General features: G+C 49.2%; 1 protein-coding gene across 6 annotated transcripts in view; it reads right to left on the reverse strand.

Annotated features, from left to right (window-relative positions):
* CCDC150 (coiled-coil domain containing 150) overlaps positions 1-21,033 on the reverse strand; it is a 209,808-nt gene that overhangs the window by 149,729 nt on the left and 39,046 nt on the right. For all 6 annotated transcript variants that reach the window (XM_075340359.1, XM_075340362.1, XM_075340361.1 and 3 more), the window contains exons 6-8: positions 9,505-9,621; positions 9,301-9,430; positions 8,333-8,376 (exon numbers count right to left, since the gene is read on the reverse strand). In XM_075340359.1, the coding sequence (XP_075196474.1) occupies positions 8,333-8,376; positions 9,301-9,430; positions 9,505-9,621 (291 nt within the window). The remainder of the gene's footprint in view (positions 1-8,332; positions 8,377-9,300; positions 9,431-9,504; positions 9,622-21,033) is intronic.

The raw sequence follows: 21,033 nt of genomic DNA on the forward strand, positions 1-21,033 counted from the left end.
TCTGGCGTGCACGGCAGGGCTCAATATGGAAAGAGTGCTATTTGAAATTCGGCACACCATTTTGGCTGGAATAGAGTGCAGACGTGAAGTCACATTTGAAATCCCCCTGACATGCTACAACAGCAGAAACCCCACACAAGTGACCCCATTTTGAAAACTACACGTTTCAAAGAATTAATCTAGGTGTGAGTTAAGCAGTCTTGCTTAGGATAGATCTCCAAAGTTGTCTTTAATCCTGGCTCAGTGTATCATGTGCCTGGGAATGGTTATCAACAGTGTTCATGCAAAAATGTTCCTTCCAGAAGACAAAATATCAGCTTGTAGTCATCTCCCCTTCTCCGCTAATGCATGAGCATTCAATTCAATACGGTGGAGGTTCTGGAGGCAATCCCATTTAATCAGTCGCAAACCTGTCCTCTCCTGAAAATAGACCGATCTTTCTGACCCAACCCCCACTCTGCCTTCATTCTCTCCTTCTAAACTAGCAGAGAAATCCCTACACTATTTTTTTTCTGGTCAGAGCAGTGTGACATTACCCGACGGTGACTGTTTTATGTTTAATAGATGTGGCTGCCCCAAATAAGTTTATATTCTTTTAATTCTTACAAACAGGGATGAGAAAACTTAAATTTTATTTCTTTTTAATATTTAAAAAAATAAAAAATAAAAAAAAAATGTATCCTTAGGGGACATGAATCTGCAATCATTCGATCGCTTATACTATATATTGCAATAACATAGTATTGCAGTGTATAGTGAAAATCGTGTTCTTCTATAAAGCTCAGCCTGTGGCAGAGATTCACAGGAGTACCAAGATGACAACAATGAGAGCTTGAAGCAGACTTACAATAGCCATGGTAATCCATTGATGCCCCGCAATTGTGGTGGTGCAAGACCAATGGGAACCGATACACTTGAGCACCAGTGGCCGCGTGATTCAATCATCGCTGTCAGAGCTAAGCTGAGCTCGCCGCTTCTTAGACTCAGATGTTGGCTAAGGAATATTGCCAGCATCTAATGCTTGTGGAGACTGCCCTGTTCCTGAGCACTTTACATACACAGCCACCCTGTAAATTATGTACTTATATCAAATCAAAATCAAGAAGGGAATTTTGTTACTTACCGTAAATTCCTTTTCTTCTAGCTCTTATTGGGAGACCCAGACGATTGGGTGTATAGCACTGCCTCCGGAGGCCACACAAAGCAATTACACTAAAAAGTGTAAGGCCCCTCCCCTTCTGGCTATACACCCCCAGTGGGATCACTGGCTCACCAGTTTTAGTGCAAAAGCAAGAAGGAGGAAAGCCAATAACTGGTTTAAACAAATTCTCTCCGAGTAACATCGGAGAACTGAAAACCGTTCAACATGAACAACATGTGTACCCGCAAACAAACCAAAAATCCCGAAGGACAACAGGGCGGGTGCTGGGTCTCCCAATAAGAGCTAGAAGAAAAGGAATTTATGGTAAGTAACAAAATTCCCTTCTTCTTCAGCGCTCTATTGGGAGACCCAGACGATTGGGACGTCCAAAAGCTGTCCCTGGGTGGGTAAAGAAATACCTCATGTTAGAGCTGCAAGACAGCCCTCCCCTACGGGGAGGCAACTGCCGCCTGCAGGACTCTTCTACCTAGGCTGGCGTCCGCCGAAGCATAGGTATGCACCTGATAATGTTTGGTGAAAGTGTGCAGACTCGACCAGGTAGCTGCCTGGCACACCTGTTGAGCCGTAGCCTGGTGTCGTAATGCCCAGGATGCACCCACGGCTCTGGTAGAATGGGCCTTCAGCCCTGATGGAACCGGAAGCCCAGCAGAACGGTAGGCTTCAAGAATTGGTTCTTTGATCCATCGAGCCAGGGTGGCCTTAGAAGCCTGCGACCCTTTGCGCTGACCAGCGACAAGGACAAAGAGTGCATCCGAACGGCGCAAGGGCGCCGTGCGGGAAATGTAGATTCTGAGTGCTCTCACCAGATCTAACAAATGTAAATCTTTCTCATACCGATGAACTGCATGAGGACAAAACGAAGGCAAAGAGATATCCTGATTAAGATGAAAAGAGGATACCACCTTCGGGAGAAACTCCTGAATGGGGCGCAGCACAACCTTGTCCTGGTGGAAGACCAGGAAGGGAGCCTTGGATGATAGCGCTGCCAGCTCAGACACTCTCCGAAGAGATGTGATCGCTACCAGAAAAACCACTTTCTGTGATAGTCTAGAAAGTGAAACCTCCCTCAGAGGCTCGAAGGGCGGCTTCTGGAGGGCAACTAGTACCCTGTTCAGATCCCATGGATCTAACGGCCGCTTGTACGGGGGTACGATATGGCAAACCCCCTGTAGGAACGTGCGCACCTTAGGAAGGCGTGCCAAACGCCTCTGAAAAAAGACGGATAGCGCCGAGACCTGACCTTTAAGGGAGCTGAGCGACAAACCTTTTTCTAACCCAGATTGTAGGAAAGAAAGAAAGGTAGGCAATGCAAATGGCCAGGGAGACACTCCCTGAGCAGAGGACCAGGATAAGAATATCCTCCACGTTCTGTGGTAGATCTTAGCGGACGTGGGCTTCCTAGCCTGTCTCATGGTGGCAACGACCCCTTGGGACACTCCTGAAGACGCTAGGATCCAGGACTCAATGGCCACACAGTCAGGTTCAGGGCCGCAGAATTCCGATGGAAAAACGGCCCTTGGGACAGTAAGGGTATGTGCGCACGTTGCTTTTTACCTGCTTTTTACCTGCTTTTTTGCTGCTTTTTCTTCTGCGCTGTTTAATGCCAAAATGGATGTGTTCTTCTATTCAAGCAAAGTCTATGGGAATTTGGGTTTCTTGTTCACACTATGTTGTTCAAAATGCTGCCTTTTTGAGGCAGAACTTTGGTCAAAAACTCAGCTTTTCAAAGAAGCAACATGTCAATTGTTTTTGCCATTTGGGTTTTGCACTGCAAAGCTGAGTTTTTGACCAAAGTTCGGCCACAAAAAGGCAGCATTTTGAACAACATAGTGTGAACAAGAAACCCAAATTCCCATAGACTTTGCTTGAATAGAAGAACACATCCATTTTGGCATTAAACAGCGCAGAAGAAAAAGCAGCAAAAAAGCAGGTAAAAAGCAGGTAAAAAGCAACGTGCGCACATACCCTAAGTCTGGTCGGTCTGGGAGTGCCCACGGTTGGCCGACCGTGAGCTGCCACAGATCCGGATACCACGCCCTCCTCGGCCAGTCTGGGGCGACAAGTATGACGCGGCTGCAATCGGATCTGATCTTGCGTAGCACTCTGGGCAAGAGTGCCAGAGGTGGAAACACATAGGGGAGCCGGAACTGCGACCAATCTTGCACTAGGGCGTCTGCCGCCAGCGCTCTTTGATCGCGAGACCGTGCCATGAAGGTTGGGACCTTGTTGTTGTGCCGTGACGCCATTAGGTCGACGTCCGGCACCCCCCAGCGGCGACAGATTTCCTGAAACACGTCTGGGTGAAGGGACCATTCCCCTGCGTCCATGCCCTGGCGACTGAGGAAGTCTGCTTCCCAGTTTTCTACGCCGGGGATGTGAACTGCGGATATGGTGGAGGCTGTGGCTTCCACCCACATCAGAATCCGCCGGACTTCCTGGAAGGCTTGCCGACTGCGTGTCCCCCCTTGGTGGTTGATGTATGCCACCGCTGTGGAGTTGTCCGACTGAATTCGGATCTGCCTTCCTTCCAGCCACTGCTGGAAGGCTAGTAGGGCAAGATACACTGCTCTGATTTCCAGAACATTGACCTGAAGGGTGGACTCCTGCCGAGTCCACGTACCCTGAGCCCTGTGGTGGAGAAAAACTGCTCCCCACCCTGACAGACTCGCGTCTGTCGTGACCACCGCCCAAGACGGTGGTAGGAAGGATCTTCCCTGTGATAATGAGGTGGGAAGAAGCCACAACTGCAGAGAGTCTTTGGCCGTCTGGGAAAGGGAGACTTTCCTGTCCAGGGATGTTGACTTCCCGTCCCATTGGCGGAGAATGTCCCATTGAAGTGGACGCAGATGAAACTGCGCAAACGGAACCGCCTCTATTGCCGCCACCATCTTCCCGAGGAAGTGCATGAGGCGTCTTAAGAAGTGCGACTGACTTTGAAGGAGAGCCTGCACCCCAGTCTGTAGAGACCGCTGCTTGTCCAGCGGAAGCTTCACTATCGCTGAGAGAGTATGAAACTCCATGCCAAGATACGTTAGTGATTGGGTCGGTGACAGATTTGACTTTGGGAAGTTGATGATCCACCCGAACGCCTGGAGAGTCTCCAGTGCAACATTCAGGCTGAGTTGGCATGCCTCTTGAGAGGGTGCCTTGACCAGTAGATCGTCCAAGTAAGGGATCACAGAGTGTCCGTGAGAGTGCAAGACTGCTACCACTGCCGCCATGATCTTGGTGAACACCCGAGGGGCTGTCGCCAGACCAAATGGCAGAGCTACGAACTGAAGATGGTCGTCTCCTATCACGAAGCGTAGAAAGCGTTGGTGCTCTGTAGCAATCGGCACGTGGAGATAAGCATCTTTGATGTCTATTGATGCTATGAAATCTCCTTGAGACATTGAGGCAATGACTGAGCGGAGGGATTCCATCCGGAACCGCCTGGCGTTCACATGCTTGTTGAGCAGTTTTAGGTCCAGAACAGGACGGAAGGAGCCGTCCTTTTTTGGAACCACAAAGAGATTGGAGTAAAATCCTCGCCCCCGTTCCTGAGGGGGGACAGGGATCACGACTCCTTCTGCTCTTAGAGATTCCACCGCCTGCAGCAGGGCATCTGCTCGGTTGGGGTGTGGGGAGGTTCTGAAGAACCGAAGTGGAGGTCGAGAACTGAACTCGATTCTGTACCCGCGAGACAAAATGTCTGTTACCCACCGGTCCTTGACCTGTGACAGCCAAATGTCGCAAAAGCGGGAGAGCCTGCCACCGACCGAGGATGCGGAGGGAGGAGGCCGAAAGTCATGAGGTAGCCGCTTTGGAAGCGGTTCCTCCATTTGCTTTCCTGGGGCGTGAGTGAGCCCGCCAGGAATCTGAGCTCCCTTGTTCTTTCTGAGTCCTTTTGGACGAGGAGAATTGGGCCTTGCCCGAGCCTCGAAAGGACCGAAACCTCGACTGCCACTTTTTCTGTTGAGGTTTACTTGCTCTGGGCTGTGGTAAGGAAGAGTCCTTACCCTTGGACTGTTTTATGATTTCAGCCAATGGCTCACCAAACAGTCTGTCCCTAGATAATGGCAAGCTGGTTAAGCATTTTTTGGAACCAGCATCTGCTTTCCAGTCCTTCAACCACAAGGCTCTGCGCAAAACCACGGAATTGGCGGACGCCATAGCGGTACGGCTCGTAGATTCTAGGACAGCATTGATAGCATAGGTCGCAAACGCAGACATTTGCGAAGTTAGGGACGCCACCTGCGGCACTGCTGGATGTATGATAGCATCCACCTGTGCTAAACCAGCTGAAATAGCTTGGAGTGCCCACACGGCCGCGAATGCTGGAGCAAACGACGCGCCGATAGCTTCATAGACAGATTTCAACCAAAGGTCCATCTGTCTGTCGTTGGCATCTTTAAGTGAAGCGCCATCCTCTACTGCGACTATGGATCTAGCCGCAAGCTTGGAAATTGGGGGATCCACCTTTGGACACTGGGTCCAGCGTTTGGCCACCTCAGAGGGAAAAGGATAACGGGTATCCTTAGAACGTTTAGAGAACCGCTTGTCTGGATGAGCGTCGTGTTTCTGGATCGATTCTCTGAAGTCAGAGTGGTCCAGAAAAGCACTTAATTTACGCTTGGGATACAGGAAATGGAACTTCTCCTGCTGTGCCGCTGCCTCCTCTGCAGAAGGGGCTGGGGGAGAAATATCCAACAGTCTATTAATTGCCGATATAAGGTCATTAACCATGGCGTCACCATCAGGGGCATCCAGATTGAAAGGAGCCTCAGGATTAGAATCCTGATCACCGTCCTCAGTCTCATCACAGATAGACTCTTCTCGCTGAGACCCTGAGCAGTGTGATGACGTGGAGGGTCTTTCCCAGCGAGCTCGCTTAGGCTGCCTGGGACTGTCATCTGAGTCAGAGACTTCAGCCTGTGATGCTTGAGACCCCCTTGAAGTACGGATTAGTTCCAACTGAGGGGGACCGGAGAGCATAGACACAGCAGTGTCCATGGTCTGAGTAACTGGCCTGGACTGCAAGGTCTCCAGGATTTTTGACATAGTCACAGACATTTTATCAGCAAAAACTGCAAAGTCTGTCCCCGTCACCGGGGCAGGGTTCACAGGCGTCTCTGCCTGGGCTACCACCACATTAGGCTCTGGCTGACGAAGTGCCACTGGGACTGAACATTGCACACAATGTGAGTCTTTGGAGCCTGCCGGTAGATCAGCCCCACATGCAGTACAAACAGTGTACACAGCCTGTGCCTTGGCACCCTTGCGTTTTGCGGATGACATGTTGCTGCCTCCTCAGAGCAGTACAGGGTGTCCAGCCAAGAAGCGACCTTACAGTGCAACTATATATATATATGGTACTAAGAAAAAAGTACACTAATATAACACTGAGGCACTAGTGGGGCCAGCACTAAAGTGCAGCTTACCGCCCGCTTAGGAGCGGGTGTGTGGTCGCCGAAATCCCTTTAGTCTGGGTCTCCCAGAGCCTGCTGCCTTTCCCCAGCCAGACCGCATGTGTAATGGCTGCCGGCGTCCTTGTGGAGAGGGGGGGCGGGCCCTGGGCGTATACAGACGAAGAGCGGGAAGCCTGCTTCCCACTGTGCCTAGTGAGAGGGCTGGAGCATGTAAATAAAGCTCCAGCCCTCGGCGCTGCCAATTGAGCAGCGTCTCTCCCCTACCCTGATTGACAGGGTGGGGGCGGGAACGAAGCGGCGCTAGGCCGCAGAAGCCGGGGGCTAAAGTTAGAAGCGCCGCCGCCGTAAAAGCGCGGTCGGCGCAAAGTCCCCGGCGCACCCCAAGTCGCAGCTGCGCCGCCGCTCCAGTAGCGGTCGGCGCAGTAGTTCCCAACATGTAACGTCACTCAGCAAAGCTGCAGTGACCTAACCCCAGCGCTACTGTCCCCGGCGCACTATAACGCTCAGCAAGCCTTGAGAGTGTCCGTGCCTGCCGGGGACACAGAGTACCTGAAAGTTGCAGGGCCTTGTCCCTGAACGGCACTCCCGCTCCAAATCCAGCAGGTTCTCTGGGTCTGTGGATGGAGCCCGGCCTCAGGGCTTGGAGGCCGGTAAGATCCCACTTCCACAGAGCCCTCCAGGGGATGTGGAAGGAAAACAGCATGTGGGCTCCAGCCTCTGTACCAGCAATAGGTACCTCAACCTTACAAGCACCACCGCGGGTGAGAAGGGAGCATGCTGGGGGCCCCATATGGGCCCTCTTTTCTTCCATCCGATATAGCCAGCAGCTACTGCTGACTACAAACAGTGGAGCTATGCGTGGATGTCTGACCTCCTTCGCACAAAGCAGAAAACTGGTGAGCCAGTGATCCCACTGGGGGTGTATAGCCAGAAGGGGAGGGGCCTTACACTTTTTAGTGTAATTGCTTTGTGTGGCCTCCGGAGGCAGTGCTATACACCCAATCGTCTGGGTCTCCCAATAGAGCGCTGAAGAAATCTTTATTTTTTATATAGCGCTAACATATTCCGCAGCGCTTTACATACATCAGGAACACTGTCCCCATTGGGGCTCACAATCTAAAATCCCTATCTGTATGTTTTTGGAGTGTGGGAGGAAACCGGAGTACCCGGAGGAAACCCACGCAAACACGGGGAGAACATACAAACTCCTTGCAGATGTTGTCCTTGGTGGGATTCGAACCCAGGACCCCAGCGCTGCAAGTCAGCAGTGCTAACCACTGAGCCACCGTGCCTTATATGTTGTGAGAGAATATAATCCATTTTGTATTCTTATAGGAATGATCTTGTCTTATAACTGAATGTTGTCATAGGGCTCAGCTAACACTGATGGGCGGGGAAGTTTCACATAACACCCCTGCGGCTTTTATTGGTGCAAGGTCATTTCTTTGTTTGAGGTACTATGTAAACTGGTCACATGAAGTAATAAAGCAGAAACTTTCAGTACACCACAAAGCGTGTGTGCTGCAATGATTTCCTGAGCGCTCGTAAAACAAATCTTACTTATTTGGCATTCCAATGGTATAGGAGTGTATATCGCTCACAACGTCACATTGAATAAAGGAGTTGACATAACTATCACCACTGTGCAAAGAAGTCATCTGACAAATTAATATGACCTATGTAAACAATTTTTACAGTCATTATTTTACTATGTCCTAATTGACAGGGCACATAACATTTCCTGGTCAACTAAAATCCTCACCTTGATGTCCTCTTGCAGCTGGGCCACTTGTGAGACTTTTGCCTCTAAGGAGAAATACATCAACATTAAAAAAATGTTTTGGGGTTATTTTGTTGCACATTGCAAGAACTTGGTTTAAGAAACTGTAATTTACAGTATTTAACCCCTTCCTACACAATACCAAAATAATAGGTTTGGCCAGCTCTTGAGACCATACATTCACAGTGGATGACAGCTGTAACACACAGCGAACACCACTGTGCTACAAGTGGAAATTGCAGTTTAAGGAGGTATTCCCACAACTAAAATGTATTCTCCATCCATGAAAGAGGTGATGATTAACTGATCGTGGAAGTCCTACGTCTGAGAACCCCCAAGATTGGGCTGCTTTCGATCTGAAGCCCTGCATTGAATGGATCATAGGTGCGCATGCTTGACATCCATCCATTTACTATCTATACGACTACTGGAAATAACTAAGTGCTGTACTCAGTTTTAGCACTGGTCCACCATGTAATAGAAAATATTAGGCTGTGCCATAAAATAAAAATGTGTACAGAAAAATACTGTGCATAGGCTAAAATCTGTCAAAGGCAGGGGCAGGACTAGCCGATGGAATGAATATCGAGGTCTGCAAAGCAGATTCTCAACACCGAGGATTAGCAGAGCTGCAGCACATAAAGTAATGTTTTATCAACACAACAGCAAGGAAACCAGTATGTGACCCAAAGCTGGAATCAGGGTCTGTGCCCCTACTTTATGCTTCCCTCAGATTGACCAGCATCACCTTAGGAATAGAATACACTTAAGAACATTATGAAAGTTGCTCCATTTTTTATGAATTTTAGCAAAAACAAAAATGGTTGCATACACTTTGAAAACATAATGTGTAATCAATTTAGGCCAACTGGGATGTGATACTCTCTTATAGATATAACATGGACAGTTTTTTTTTTTTTGTTTTTTTTTAAAGCAATCTACTAAAATACCTATTTCAATCCGCAACTGCTGGTTGTTCTTTTCAGCGACCTGGCACCTGGACTCCGCATCCTCTAGTTTGTCTTTCACGTTGTTGCCTTCTCTGCTGATTTTCTGGCAGTATTGTTGCAGCTCCTGAACCTACAAGTCATACAGAAAGCACCTCAGTCCTACACAACCTATGTCCGTGCAGTCCTGCTAGATCTGATGCCAACCTGCGTCCGCTCCTCTTCTACAATATCCTTCATGTCCTGCACTGCAAGAAGAAGCGCAGCCTGCTCCTCCTCAAGCAATGCCCGCAGAGCAGCTTCTTGTGATAGCTTGTCTTGTAACTGGAAGGCAAGACGTATGTGGGCAATATCACCAATATTAAATAGTCATGCACAATTCCCGCATGCTTCAAAAAACAAACAAAACCCAATGTATTTCCTAAACCAATAGTACACAGGAAAATAAACTATGTAATATATCTTATCAGTGAAATCAGTTTCTTTCTTCTTCTGGACTGATCATTCAGAACGATCAATTCTGGAGGAAAAAAACGGATTTTTGTGTGCTCACCGTAAAATCATTTTCTCTTAGCCATCATTGGGGGACACAGGACCATGGGTGTTATGCTGCCTATCCATAGGAGGACACTAAGTAGATGCAAAAGCATAGCTCCTCCTCTGCAGTATACACCCCCTGGCCGGGCTAGGCAACCTCAGTTTTAGTACACAAGCAGTACATGAGAAAGAAAAAAAAAAAGAGTCATAACCAAATAAGGTACTGAGAGAACCAAGGCCCAACAGGGGGGGTGCTGTGTCCCCCAATGATGGCTAAGAGAAAACGATTTTACGGTGAGTACATAAAAATCCGTTTTTCTCTGACGCCTCATTGGGGGACACAGGACCATGGGATGTCCTAAAGCAGTCCATGGGTGGGAAAAATAAAAACAAGACAACGCAACCCAAGGACTAGGAACAAGTCCCAGACAGCCTGGAGCACCTACTGAGAGAGGTGCTATACTGCCGTTTGCAGAATTGTCCTACCCAGATTAGCCTCAGCTGAAACCTGGGTATGGACTCTGTAATGCTTTGAAAACGTATGTAGGCTAGACCAGGTCGCAGCCTTACACACCTGTTCCACTGAAGCCTGATGCCGAATGGCCCACGATGCACCAACTGCTCGCGTGGAATGAGCCCATAGCCCACTAGGAATGGGCTTGAGTTGCAAGCGGTAGACTTCCTGGATCGCAGAGCGAATCCAGCGAGCCAGAGTCGCCTTTGAAGCTGCCTGTCCCTTCTTAGGCCCCTCAGGAATGACGAACAAAGAGTCCGTTTTCCTAAAAGGGGCTGTCCTGGATATGTAATATCTGAGAGCTCTGATGAGGTCTAACGAATGCAGAGACCTTTCCACCCTATGAACTGGGTGTGGACAAAAGGAAGGCAGAACAATGTCCTCGTTCAAATGAAACGGGGTAGGAACCTTTGGAAGAAAATTCAGAAGGGGGCGCAGAACCACCTTGTCCTGGTGAAAAATCAGAAAAGGCTCGCGGCAAGAGAGTGCTGCTACAGTCAGGGCCAGAAATATTTGGACAGTGACACAAGTTTTGTTATTTTAGCTGTTTACAAAAACATGTTCAGAAATACAATTATATATATAATATGGGCTGAAAGTGCACATTCCCAGCTGCAATATGAGAGTTTTCACATCCAAATCAGAGAAAGGGTTTAGGAATCGTAGCTCTGTAATGCATAGCCTCCTCTTTTTCAAGGGACCAAAAGTAATTGGACAAGGGACTCTAAGAGCTGCAATTAACTCTGAAGGCGTCTCCCTCGTTAACCTGTAATCAATGAAGTAGTTAAAAGGTCTGGGGTTGATTACAGGTGTGTGGTTTTGCATTTGGAAGCTGTTGCTGTGACCAGACAACATGCGGTCTAAGGAACTCTCAATTGAGGTGAAGCAGAACATCCTGAGGCTGAAAAAAAAAGAAAAAATCCATCAGAGAGATAGCAGACATGCTTGGAGTAGCAAAATCAACAGTCGGGTAGATTCTGAGAAAAAAGGAATTCACTGGTGAGCTTGGGAACTCAAAAAGGCATGGGCGTCCACGGATGACAACAGTGGTGGATGATCGCCGCATACTTTCTTTGGTGAAGAACCCGTTCACAACATCAACTGAAGTCCAGAACACTCTCAGTGAAGTTGGTGTATCTGTCTCTAAGTCAACAGTAAAGAGAAGACTCCATGAAAGTAAATACATCTAGATGCAAACCATTCATCAATTCCAAAAATAGACAGGCCAGAGTTAAATTTGCTGAAAAACACCTCATGAAGCCAGCTCAGTTCTGGAAAATTATTCTATGGACAGATGAGACAAAGATCAACCTGTACCAGAATGATGGGAAGAAAAAAGTTTGGAGAAGAAAGGGAACGGCACATGATCCAAGGCACACCACAGCCTCTGTAAAACATGGTGGAGGCAACGTGATGGCATGGGCATGCATGGCTTTCAATGGCACTGGGTCACTTGTGTTTATTGATGACATAACAGCAGACAAGAGTAGCCGGATGAATTCTGAAGTGTACCGGGATATAGTTTCAGCCCAGATTCAGCCAAATGCCGCAAAGTTGATCGGACGGCGCTTCATAGTACAGATGGACAATGACCCCAAGCATACAGCCAAAGCTACCCAGGAGTTCATGAGTGCTAAAAAGTGGAACATTCTGCAATGGCCAAGTCAATCACCAGATCTTAACCCAATTGAGCATGCATTTCACTTGCTCAAATCCAGACTTAAGACGGAAAGACCCACAAACAAGCAAGACCTGAAGGCTGCGGCTGTAAAGGCCTGGAAAAGCATTAAGAAGGAGGAAACCCAGCGTTTGGTGATGTCCATGGGTTCCAGACTTAAGGCAGTGATTGCTTCCAAAGGATTCGCAACAAAATATTGAAAATAAAAATATTTTGTTTGGGTTTGGTTTATTTGTCCAATTACTTTTGACCTCCTAAAATGTGGAGGGTTTGTAAAGAAATGTGTACAATTCCTACAATTTCTATGAGATATTTTTGTTCAAACCTTCAAATTAAACGTTACAATCTGCACTTGAATTCTGTTGTAGAGGTTTCATTTCAAATCCAATGTGGTGGCATGCAGAGCGCAACTCGCGAAAATTGTGTCACTGTCCAAATATTTCTGGACCTAACTGTAGCTCCGAAACCCGTCTGATGGACGTAATTGCCACCAGGAACGTTACCTTCCAGGACAGAAGAGCAAGGGAGGATTCCTTGAGAGGGTCAAAGGGGGACCTCTGGAGACCGTCCAGAACGAGATTGAGGTCCCATGGGTCCAGCGGCCATTTGTACGGGGGAACAAGATGGGAAACGCCCTGGAGGAAGGTCTTGACCAGCGTTTTTTGAGCCAGGCAGCATTGGTAGAAGATTGAGAGCGCTGAGACCTGCCCTTTAAGGGAACTGAGAGCCAACCTGCAGAAAATTGAGAATTCTGGGGATGGCCAGAGGCAGAGGCTGGACGTTAGTTTCCCTGCACCATGAAAGGAAGATTTTCCACGTACGGTGGTAAATGCGGGATGAAGCAGGCTTTCGGGCGCTGATCATTTTGGATATAACCGCGGAGGAGAATCCCGCTCTTGTTAATACCCAGGTCTCAATGGCCATGCCGTCAGCTTCAGGGCTCTGGAGTTCTGATGGGAAATAGGCCCTTGGGTCAGCAAGTCTGGGATGTCTGGAAGGCGCCAGGGTACGTTTACGAGCATTTGTACTAATTCGGCATACCAGGCGCGCCTGGGCCAGTCCGGTGCTATCAGTATCACCAGGACTCCCCCTGCCTTGATTTTTCTGATTACCCGCGGCAGCAGAGGTAGAGGTGGAAATATGTAAGGCAGGCGGAAGTGGTACCAGGAGCAGACTAGAGCATCCGCACAGATGGACTGCGGATCGCGTGACCTGGCTATGAACGCGGGTACCTTTGCGTTCAACCTTGAGGCCATTAGATCCACTTCTGGTGTACCCCAGCAAGTGCAGATGTGTAGGAACACTTCTGGGTGGAGAGAGCACTCTCCGGCGGCCAGGCCTTGGCGACTTAGAAGTGTGTGTATCGCTGATATCACTGACCCTGTCGATTCGGCCCAGGATCCTGTGGGCCTCGAGATAAGCTGTCTTGCTGCAGGTGTCCCCCTGCCGATTGATGTAGGCTACAGCTGTCGCATTGTCCGATTGGAATCGAATCTGATGACCCACTAGCAGAGGGCAGATCGCCCTGAGCGCGAGGAAGATCGCGCAGATTTCCAGGATGATGATGGGTAGGGAAGACTCTTGGGGCGTCCAACGTCCTTGAGCAGTGTGGTGCCGGTACACTGCTCCCCAGCCTAGGAGGCTGGCGTCCGTGGCCAGGACCAGCCAGTTCACTGGGAGGAAAGATCTCCCCTTCGATAGGGATGAGGACCGAAGCCACCAGCGGAGTGCGTACCTGACTGAAGGCATCAGGTGAAGATGTCTGTCCGGGGAGAAGGGGCTCTTGTCCCAGGCCGCTAGAAGGGCTAGCTGCAGTGGGCGGAGGTGCAGTTGAGCAAAGGGTACTGCTTCCATAGCCGCCACCATCCTGGTGAGTACCTTCATGCTGAATCAAATGGAGCGAGACGGAGGACGTAGAAGGCAGCATACCGCTCGTTGAAGAGCGATCGCCTTGTCCAGGGGGAGATAGATCAAGCCCCGACGGGTGTCCAGGGTCATGCCCAGGAAGGTGATGGATCGTGATGGGATCGGGGATGATTTGTCTAGATTCACTAGCCACCCTAAGCGGGATAGGGTGTCCACAGTGATCTGTACGCTGGTTGAGCAGTCGTGGAAGGAGGGGGCCTTGATGAGGAGGTCGTCCAAGTAAGGGAGAACGACTATTCCCCTGGCGTGAAGGACGCTCATGGCGGCCGCCATGACTTTGGTGAAGACCCTTGGTGCGGTGGCAAGGCCGAAGGGTAGAGCTACGAATTGAAAGTGGGAGTCCTGAACTGCGAAGCGGAGGAACCTTTGGTGATGTGGGGCGATGGGTATGTGCAGGTACTCGTCCTTGAAGTCTATGGAGGTGAGGAATTCCCCTTCAACCATGGATGCAATAATGGACCTTAGGGACTCCATTCTGAATCTCCGTACGTGCACATGTTTGCTCAGGTGTTTGAGGTTCAGGATGGGTCGAACTGACCCATCCTTTTTGGGGACCACAAAAAGGTTGGAATAAAAAACCCCTGAACTTCGACGTCCGGAACAGGTATTATCACACCTGCTGTTTGGAGCGACTGGATTGCTGAGAAAAAAAGCTTTGCGTCTTTTTCGAGTCTTTGGGGGGTTTGAGAGAAAGAACCGACTCGGGGATCGGGTCCTGGTAACCGGAAGACACAAGGTCTCGCACCCATTTGTCGTCTGAAGCGGCAGCCCAGATGTGTTGAAAGAGCCGCAGTTGACCTCCTACAATGAGTGTTTCTTCGGGGCGCCGAAGGAGTCATGAGGGGGGAAAAAAACGTCGTGGCTGAGTCTCCCTAGTCCTGGACTGTTTCAGTCTAGGCTGCCATGACGAAGTGGGTTTCGGGGAGAGCTGAGAAGGTCGGTCCCTGCGTAGTCCGCGGTTGGTGGCGTGGACAGGACGGGATGTCGACCAACCAATGAGTTCCGAAGGAGCGGAACGAGGACTGTGGACGTCTGGTGAAGGTCGTCCTGAACTTCAGCTGGGGGAGGGAGGTACTCTTTCCTCCCGTGGCGTCAGAAATGAGCTTGTCCAGACGTTCGCCAAACAATCTGTCTGGAAAAAAGGGAAGGCCCGTGAGAGACTTCTTGGAGGAAGAGTCCGCTCACCATTGTCTGAGCCAGAGAGCTCTACGGATGGCTATGGCATTTGAAGCAAACGCTGCGCAGGTAGCAGCTTCCATGGAGGCCTGCATGAGGTACTCCGCCGCAGCGGCAATTTGAGCTGTTACCTCTGTGAAGGTATGAGTGAACTGGGATTCCTCAAGCGAAGTGTTAAGGGATTCTGCCCAGACCGAGATCGCCTTTGCGACCCACACAGAGGCAAAGGAGGGCAAGAGGGAGGAACCCGCAGCCTCAAAAGCAGAGCGGGCGAGGTGCTCCACCTGTCTGTCTGTCGGGTCCTTGAAGGAGGAACCATCGAGTAAAGACACGAGCGTCTTTGTGGTAAGGCGGGAGACCGGGGGGTCGACCGAGGGCGGATCGGCCCAGCCCTTAGGGGCAGGTGAGGCAAAAGGGTACCGGGACTCCATGAGTTTTCGGTTACCGAAGCGCCTGTCAGGCTTCTCCCTTTGCTTTGTGAGGATATCCTGAAACTCTGGGTTATCAGCAGAAACCTTTTGGGGTTTCCTTGCCCCCTTAAAGGAGACCGCATGGTCAGTGGTAGTGGATGGGGGATCCTCCACATGCAGAGTTTGGTTGACTGCTCCTATAAGGGAGTCTATTGCAGTTTGATCATCTGGGGAGGATGAAACCAAGGAATCCTCCTGGTACAAACAGCATTCTCCCTCCTCCAGCTCTTCAGAAGCCGTGGAGCGTGTGGGAGAGCCTGCCCTGTGTGCTCCGGAGGGAGACCCATGGGGGCCATGAGAGAGTGCTGGAGACACCCGGCCGTGTGCTCTTTTGCTGATCCCTGCAACCGGTGAAGCATGTGCCCGGATTACCTCAGAAGGATCCTCCATAGGGGTATCCTAAGGCTGCGTTCCGTCCAGGGGCCCAGAAGGGTGTGGAGGACGACATTGTATAGCCAGAACCAGGTTCTGTGACAGTTTTTCCATGGATTGGGACAGAAACTGTGCCTATTCCGGTGGGCTGGGAGCCCTAGGCTCTGGGCTGACTGATGCGGCGGTGGTGGCGGGGGGATCTTGGGGGACTATAGGGGCACAGGACTCACAGAGAGAGGAGGTGTGTTTATGTGGTAGCTCAGCGTGGCAGGCAGTGCAGGCTGAATAATCTCTTAGTACCCTTAGAATTCTGCATGTTCCTAATAGGAGTATGCCAGGAGGGGGAGCAATGCTCAGCAAAGCTACAAGTGAAGCAGGTACCTCACCAGAATCAGCCAATGGCCCTGCGTCCTCAGGAAGGAGTAAGCTCTGTGGAGAACTTCGCACGCTTTCCTGGGGGGCGGGGCTTATCGCTAAAAGAGTGCCAAGAAAAAGTCAGTGTGCCCCCCTGCTGTCGGTAGCAAAAAACGGCGGGAAGGGAGCTTCTGTGACAGTTTTTCTCCCCCTCCCTCCAGTCAGCACACAGCTTGTCACCGGGTGGATTATCTCTGCCGGCTTTCCTGCAATCAGAGCACGCAGCTAGAGAAAATAAGCAGAGCAAATAAACAGTGCGAGTTCCTGAGCTCTGGGCCCTCCCCCCGCCACCGGTAAATTATCTGTGCAGGATTTTCTGCAAACAGGGAGGGACTTCCCCCTCCTTCAGCCAGCACGCAGCTAGAGAAAAATTAGCACTGTGTTCAGGATACCTGGGGCTCTCCTCCTTGCAATCAGCAAGGGACTTTCTCATAATAAATTATGTATATTCAGTAGTCCTGGGAGCCTTCCCTGCACCGTCTTTTCTCCCTTTGTCTGAGAAACCAGTCAGGGGGGATCTCACCTTAAACACTGCCTCAGCCCAGGCAGTGGGAATAGCAGAGTCAGCTTGCTGTGTCCGGCCACACAGGTGCAATGTTCAACTCAGAGCCTGCAAAGAGGGGCTGAGGAATTGTGCCTCTGCTCTGGGCTCTGGAAAATCGGTGTCTGTGGGACCCGTCGTCCAGTAAAAGGCAGCCCAGGACCCAACGTCGCAGGAGGGGGTACGTGGAGGCAACACTCTGCGTTCCCGCCCGTTGATGGTATTGGGAGATAGGTCCCAAAAGGAAACCGTCGCCCTCAAAAAATAACAAAACCTTGAAAGGATGTGCCTCCTACAGACACTAAGCTAAAACTGAAGTTGCCTGGCCCGGCCAGGGGGTGTATACTGCAGAGGAGGAGCTATGCTTTTGAATCTACTTAGTGTCCTCCTATGGTTAGGCAGCATAACACCCATGGTCCTGTGTCCCCCAATGAGGCGTCAGAGAAAGAAATCCATTTCTCTAAGAGGATATATCACAAAGTTTTTTTATTTTTATATGTACTATTAATTTATAATTTAAAATGACAGTTACTCTTTAAATAGAAATCTTCATATGTTTAAAGGTAACTTGTCACCGGATGTGTATAATACTTACCTAACGGTCGGTGCGGAGCAGACTGGTCGGACAGGCGTCTCCGTTCTTCGGGTCCGCACCTCCTCTTTCGGCCATCTTTGTCCTCCTTCTGAAGATAGTGTGGATGACGCCTTCTACGTCATACACACTAGCCGGCATTGAGGTCCTGTGCAGGCGCACTTTGATCTACTCGGAGCAGGGCAGATCAAAGTGCGCCTGTGCAGGACCTCTCTGTCGGCTAGTTTAGATGATGTAGAACGCGTCATCACACTAGCTTCAGAAGGAGGACAAAGATGGCCGAAAGAGGAGGTGCGGACCCGGAGAACAGAGATGCCCATCAGACCAGTCTGCTCCGCACCGACCATTAAGTAAGTATTATAAACATCCAGTGACAGTTTCCCTTTAAGGTGGGGTCTGACTTTAACCGGGGAGGGGAGAACACTTGCCTGATAAATCTGTTGATGTTTAAGTAGTCTGAATAAATAACTTTGTCAGTTTGCCCTACACTGATGATCTCCAGCTATCACTGGCCCCAGCTTTATAGCAGTGATGTCAGTAAATGCCTGAAGCCGGCACATGTGGATCGGGGGCTTCCTTGCTGCAGGACAAGCTTATGTTTAAGCTGGGTTCACACATAGCGACAGCGACAACGACGTCGCTGTTACGTCATCATTTTCTGTGACGCAACAGCGACCTTGTAAGTCGCTGTTATGATCGCTGCTTAGCTGTCAAACACAGCAAACGCAGAAGCGATCATAACGACACGCGTCGCTGTGCTACATGTGCAGAGAGCAGGGAGCCGCGCACACTGCTTAGCGTTGGCTCCCTGCACTCCTAGCTACAGTACACATCGGGTTAATTACCCGATGTGTACTGCAGCTACATGTGCAGGGAACAGGGAGCCGGTACTTGTAGCCTGAGAGCGGCGGACGCTGGTAGCGAAGGTAAATATCGGGTAACCAGGGAAAGGGCTTCTTGGTTACCCGATGTTTACCCTGATTACAGCTTACCGCAGGCTGCCAGACGCTGGCTCCTGCTCCCTGCTCGCTTCATTTCGTCGCTCTCTCGCTGTCACACACAGCGATGTGTGCTTCACAGCGGGAGAGCGACGACCAAACAATGAAGCTGGACATTCAGCAACGAGTGGCGACCTCACAGCAGGGGCCAGCGCGTTGCTGGATGTCACACACAGCGACGGGACGTCGCTGCTACATCACAGAAAATGGTGACGTAGCAGCGACGTCGTTGTCGCTGTGTGTGATGACACCACCTTTAGTGTGTTACAGACGAAGTGCCCAACTACCCACGTTACTGGCTGGGAGCACCGGAGCGGCTGCAAATTTAAAAGATTAGCAATGTGTCTATCGTTGTTGTATGTATCTCCCCCCCCTTGCTACATTTATGGAAAAGTGAATATACCATTTGGATATTTACAGGGAACCTGTCAGGCGCAATATGCAACCGGAACCACGAGCAGTTCTGTGTACATATTGCTAATCCCTGCCTAACCGTCCCTGTATACACTAGCATAGATAACAGGATCTTTAGAAAAAGTATGAGCGACGGCACTAGTCCCCTGGGCGTTAGTTCCCCTGGCTATGGGGAGATAAGGTATGCACACCAGTGACTATGTAAGGGGAATACATGTAATAGCAGAAACTGCTGTGTGAATACTGACATGAAAAATTCAATAGCTATATGTAAGAATGAAATGTGAAAAATGGAACCTGCATTACTGCCATGAATATATGAATAAAGAGAAATGTAGCTACTGAATTGATCAATGCAATAGAGCCCCAACACTACGCCAAAGTATTTCTCTACGTTGGGGTCCCTAGCTTGTGTGTGTCCTCTCATGCAGTTAAAAAACTTACCGTGTATGGGAAGCTGAGACCCAGGCTATATATACGATGTGGATTGGCAATAGGTGTGTATGGGGAGGGTTCACAAACGAAAAACTACTAACAAATAAGAAATAACGTTTGGAACTCCATTCTATGTCTGAACTGGGTGCAAAAACCTAAAAAAACATCACTATGGGGAGATAAGGTATGCACACCAGTGACTATGTAAGGGGAATACATGTAATAGCAGAAACTGCTGTGTGAATACTGACATGAAAAATTCAATAGCTATATGTAAGAATGAAATGTGAAAAATGGAACCTGCATTACTGCCATGAATATATGAATAAAGAGAAATTTAGCTACTGAATTGATCAATGCAATAGAGCCCCAACACTACGCCAAAGTATTTCTCTACGTTGGGGTCCCTAGCTTGTGTGTGTCCTCTCATGCAGTTAATTTCTCTTTATTCATATATTCATGGCAGTAATGCAGGTTCCATTTTTCACATTTCATTCTTACATATAGCTATTGAATTTTTCATGTCAGTATTCACACAGCAGTTTCTGCTATTACATGTATTCCCCTTACATAGTCACTGGTGTGCATACCTTATCTCCCCATAGTGATGTTTTTTTAGGTTTTTGCACCCAGTTCAGACATAGAATGGAGTTCCAAACGTTATTTCTTATTAGTTCCCCTGGCTAGTCATCTCTATTAGCATGTTAGTACACCACTGTGGGCGTGCTAATATGCTAATGAATGCGCAGCGTCAGAGGATGATCTCACTCACCTCTCCACTGCCATCGCGTCTAATGCTGGATTTCGGCTAAGTGTGCATGACCCCGGAGTTTCGATTATATGCACTACTTCAGCTTGAAGCCAGGACACGTACACCCGGCTTCATAGTGTGCATGACCAAAACTCCGGGGTCATGTGCACTGAGCCGAAATCCAGCGTCGGATGCGATGGAGGCGGAGAGGTGAGTGAGATCATCCTCTGTTGCTGCATTCATTAGCAGGTTACACGCCCACAGGGACGTACTAAGATGCTAATGGAACTGACTAGCCAGGGGAACTATCGCCCAGGGGACTAGTCTCTTCGCTCCTTAGTATACGATATATGATCTTTAGAAATACTTTTTCTAAATATCTCTTTATCTATGCTAGTGTATACAGGGACAGTTAGGCAGGATCCAAATAGAAAAAAATCCAGCTTCAACAGAGGGATATCAATTTTTATTTTCTTTTATTTTCCTTTTGGCACAAGTAAAAAGCACATTGCAGTCAAGATTATAACATGACTGACGTCAGCGACGCGTTTCAAGTGACAACGCACTCTTAATCATGATCATGACCATGGAGGGGGTGATTGCTTAGCATTAAAATTGCACACAAATTACTAAAAAATAGGCCACCAATGTTTGAGCTTTAGTGGTCCAACTCTCCAACCACCAACAATAAGCAGAATATCTGTTAACACACAGAAGCAGGACAGTGTTTAAAAAATGGCTGAGACCAATACTGAAGCTTAGATCCATTTATATAAATAGGATTAAGATTTCATACCAGACACATTCGCTCATAGAGAGGAGCTGCTGTGACAGTGTACATAATAGAGGGACCTCTCCAGCAGGACCCCCCCAATTATCAAACAGAGATGGCCTATTGCCATTAAGTACTGCTAAACC

This window comes from Anomaloglossus baeobatrachus, chromosome 3 (genome assembly GCF_048569485.1).
Source record: "Anomaloglossus baeobatrachus isolate aAnoBae1 chromosome 3, aAnoBae1.hap1, whole genome shotgun sequence".
NCBI lineage: Eukaryota > Metazoa > Chordata > Amphibia > Anura > Aromobatidae > Anomaloglossus > Anomaloglossus baeobatrachus.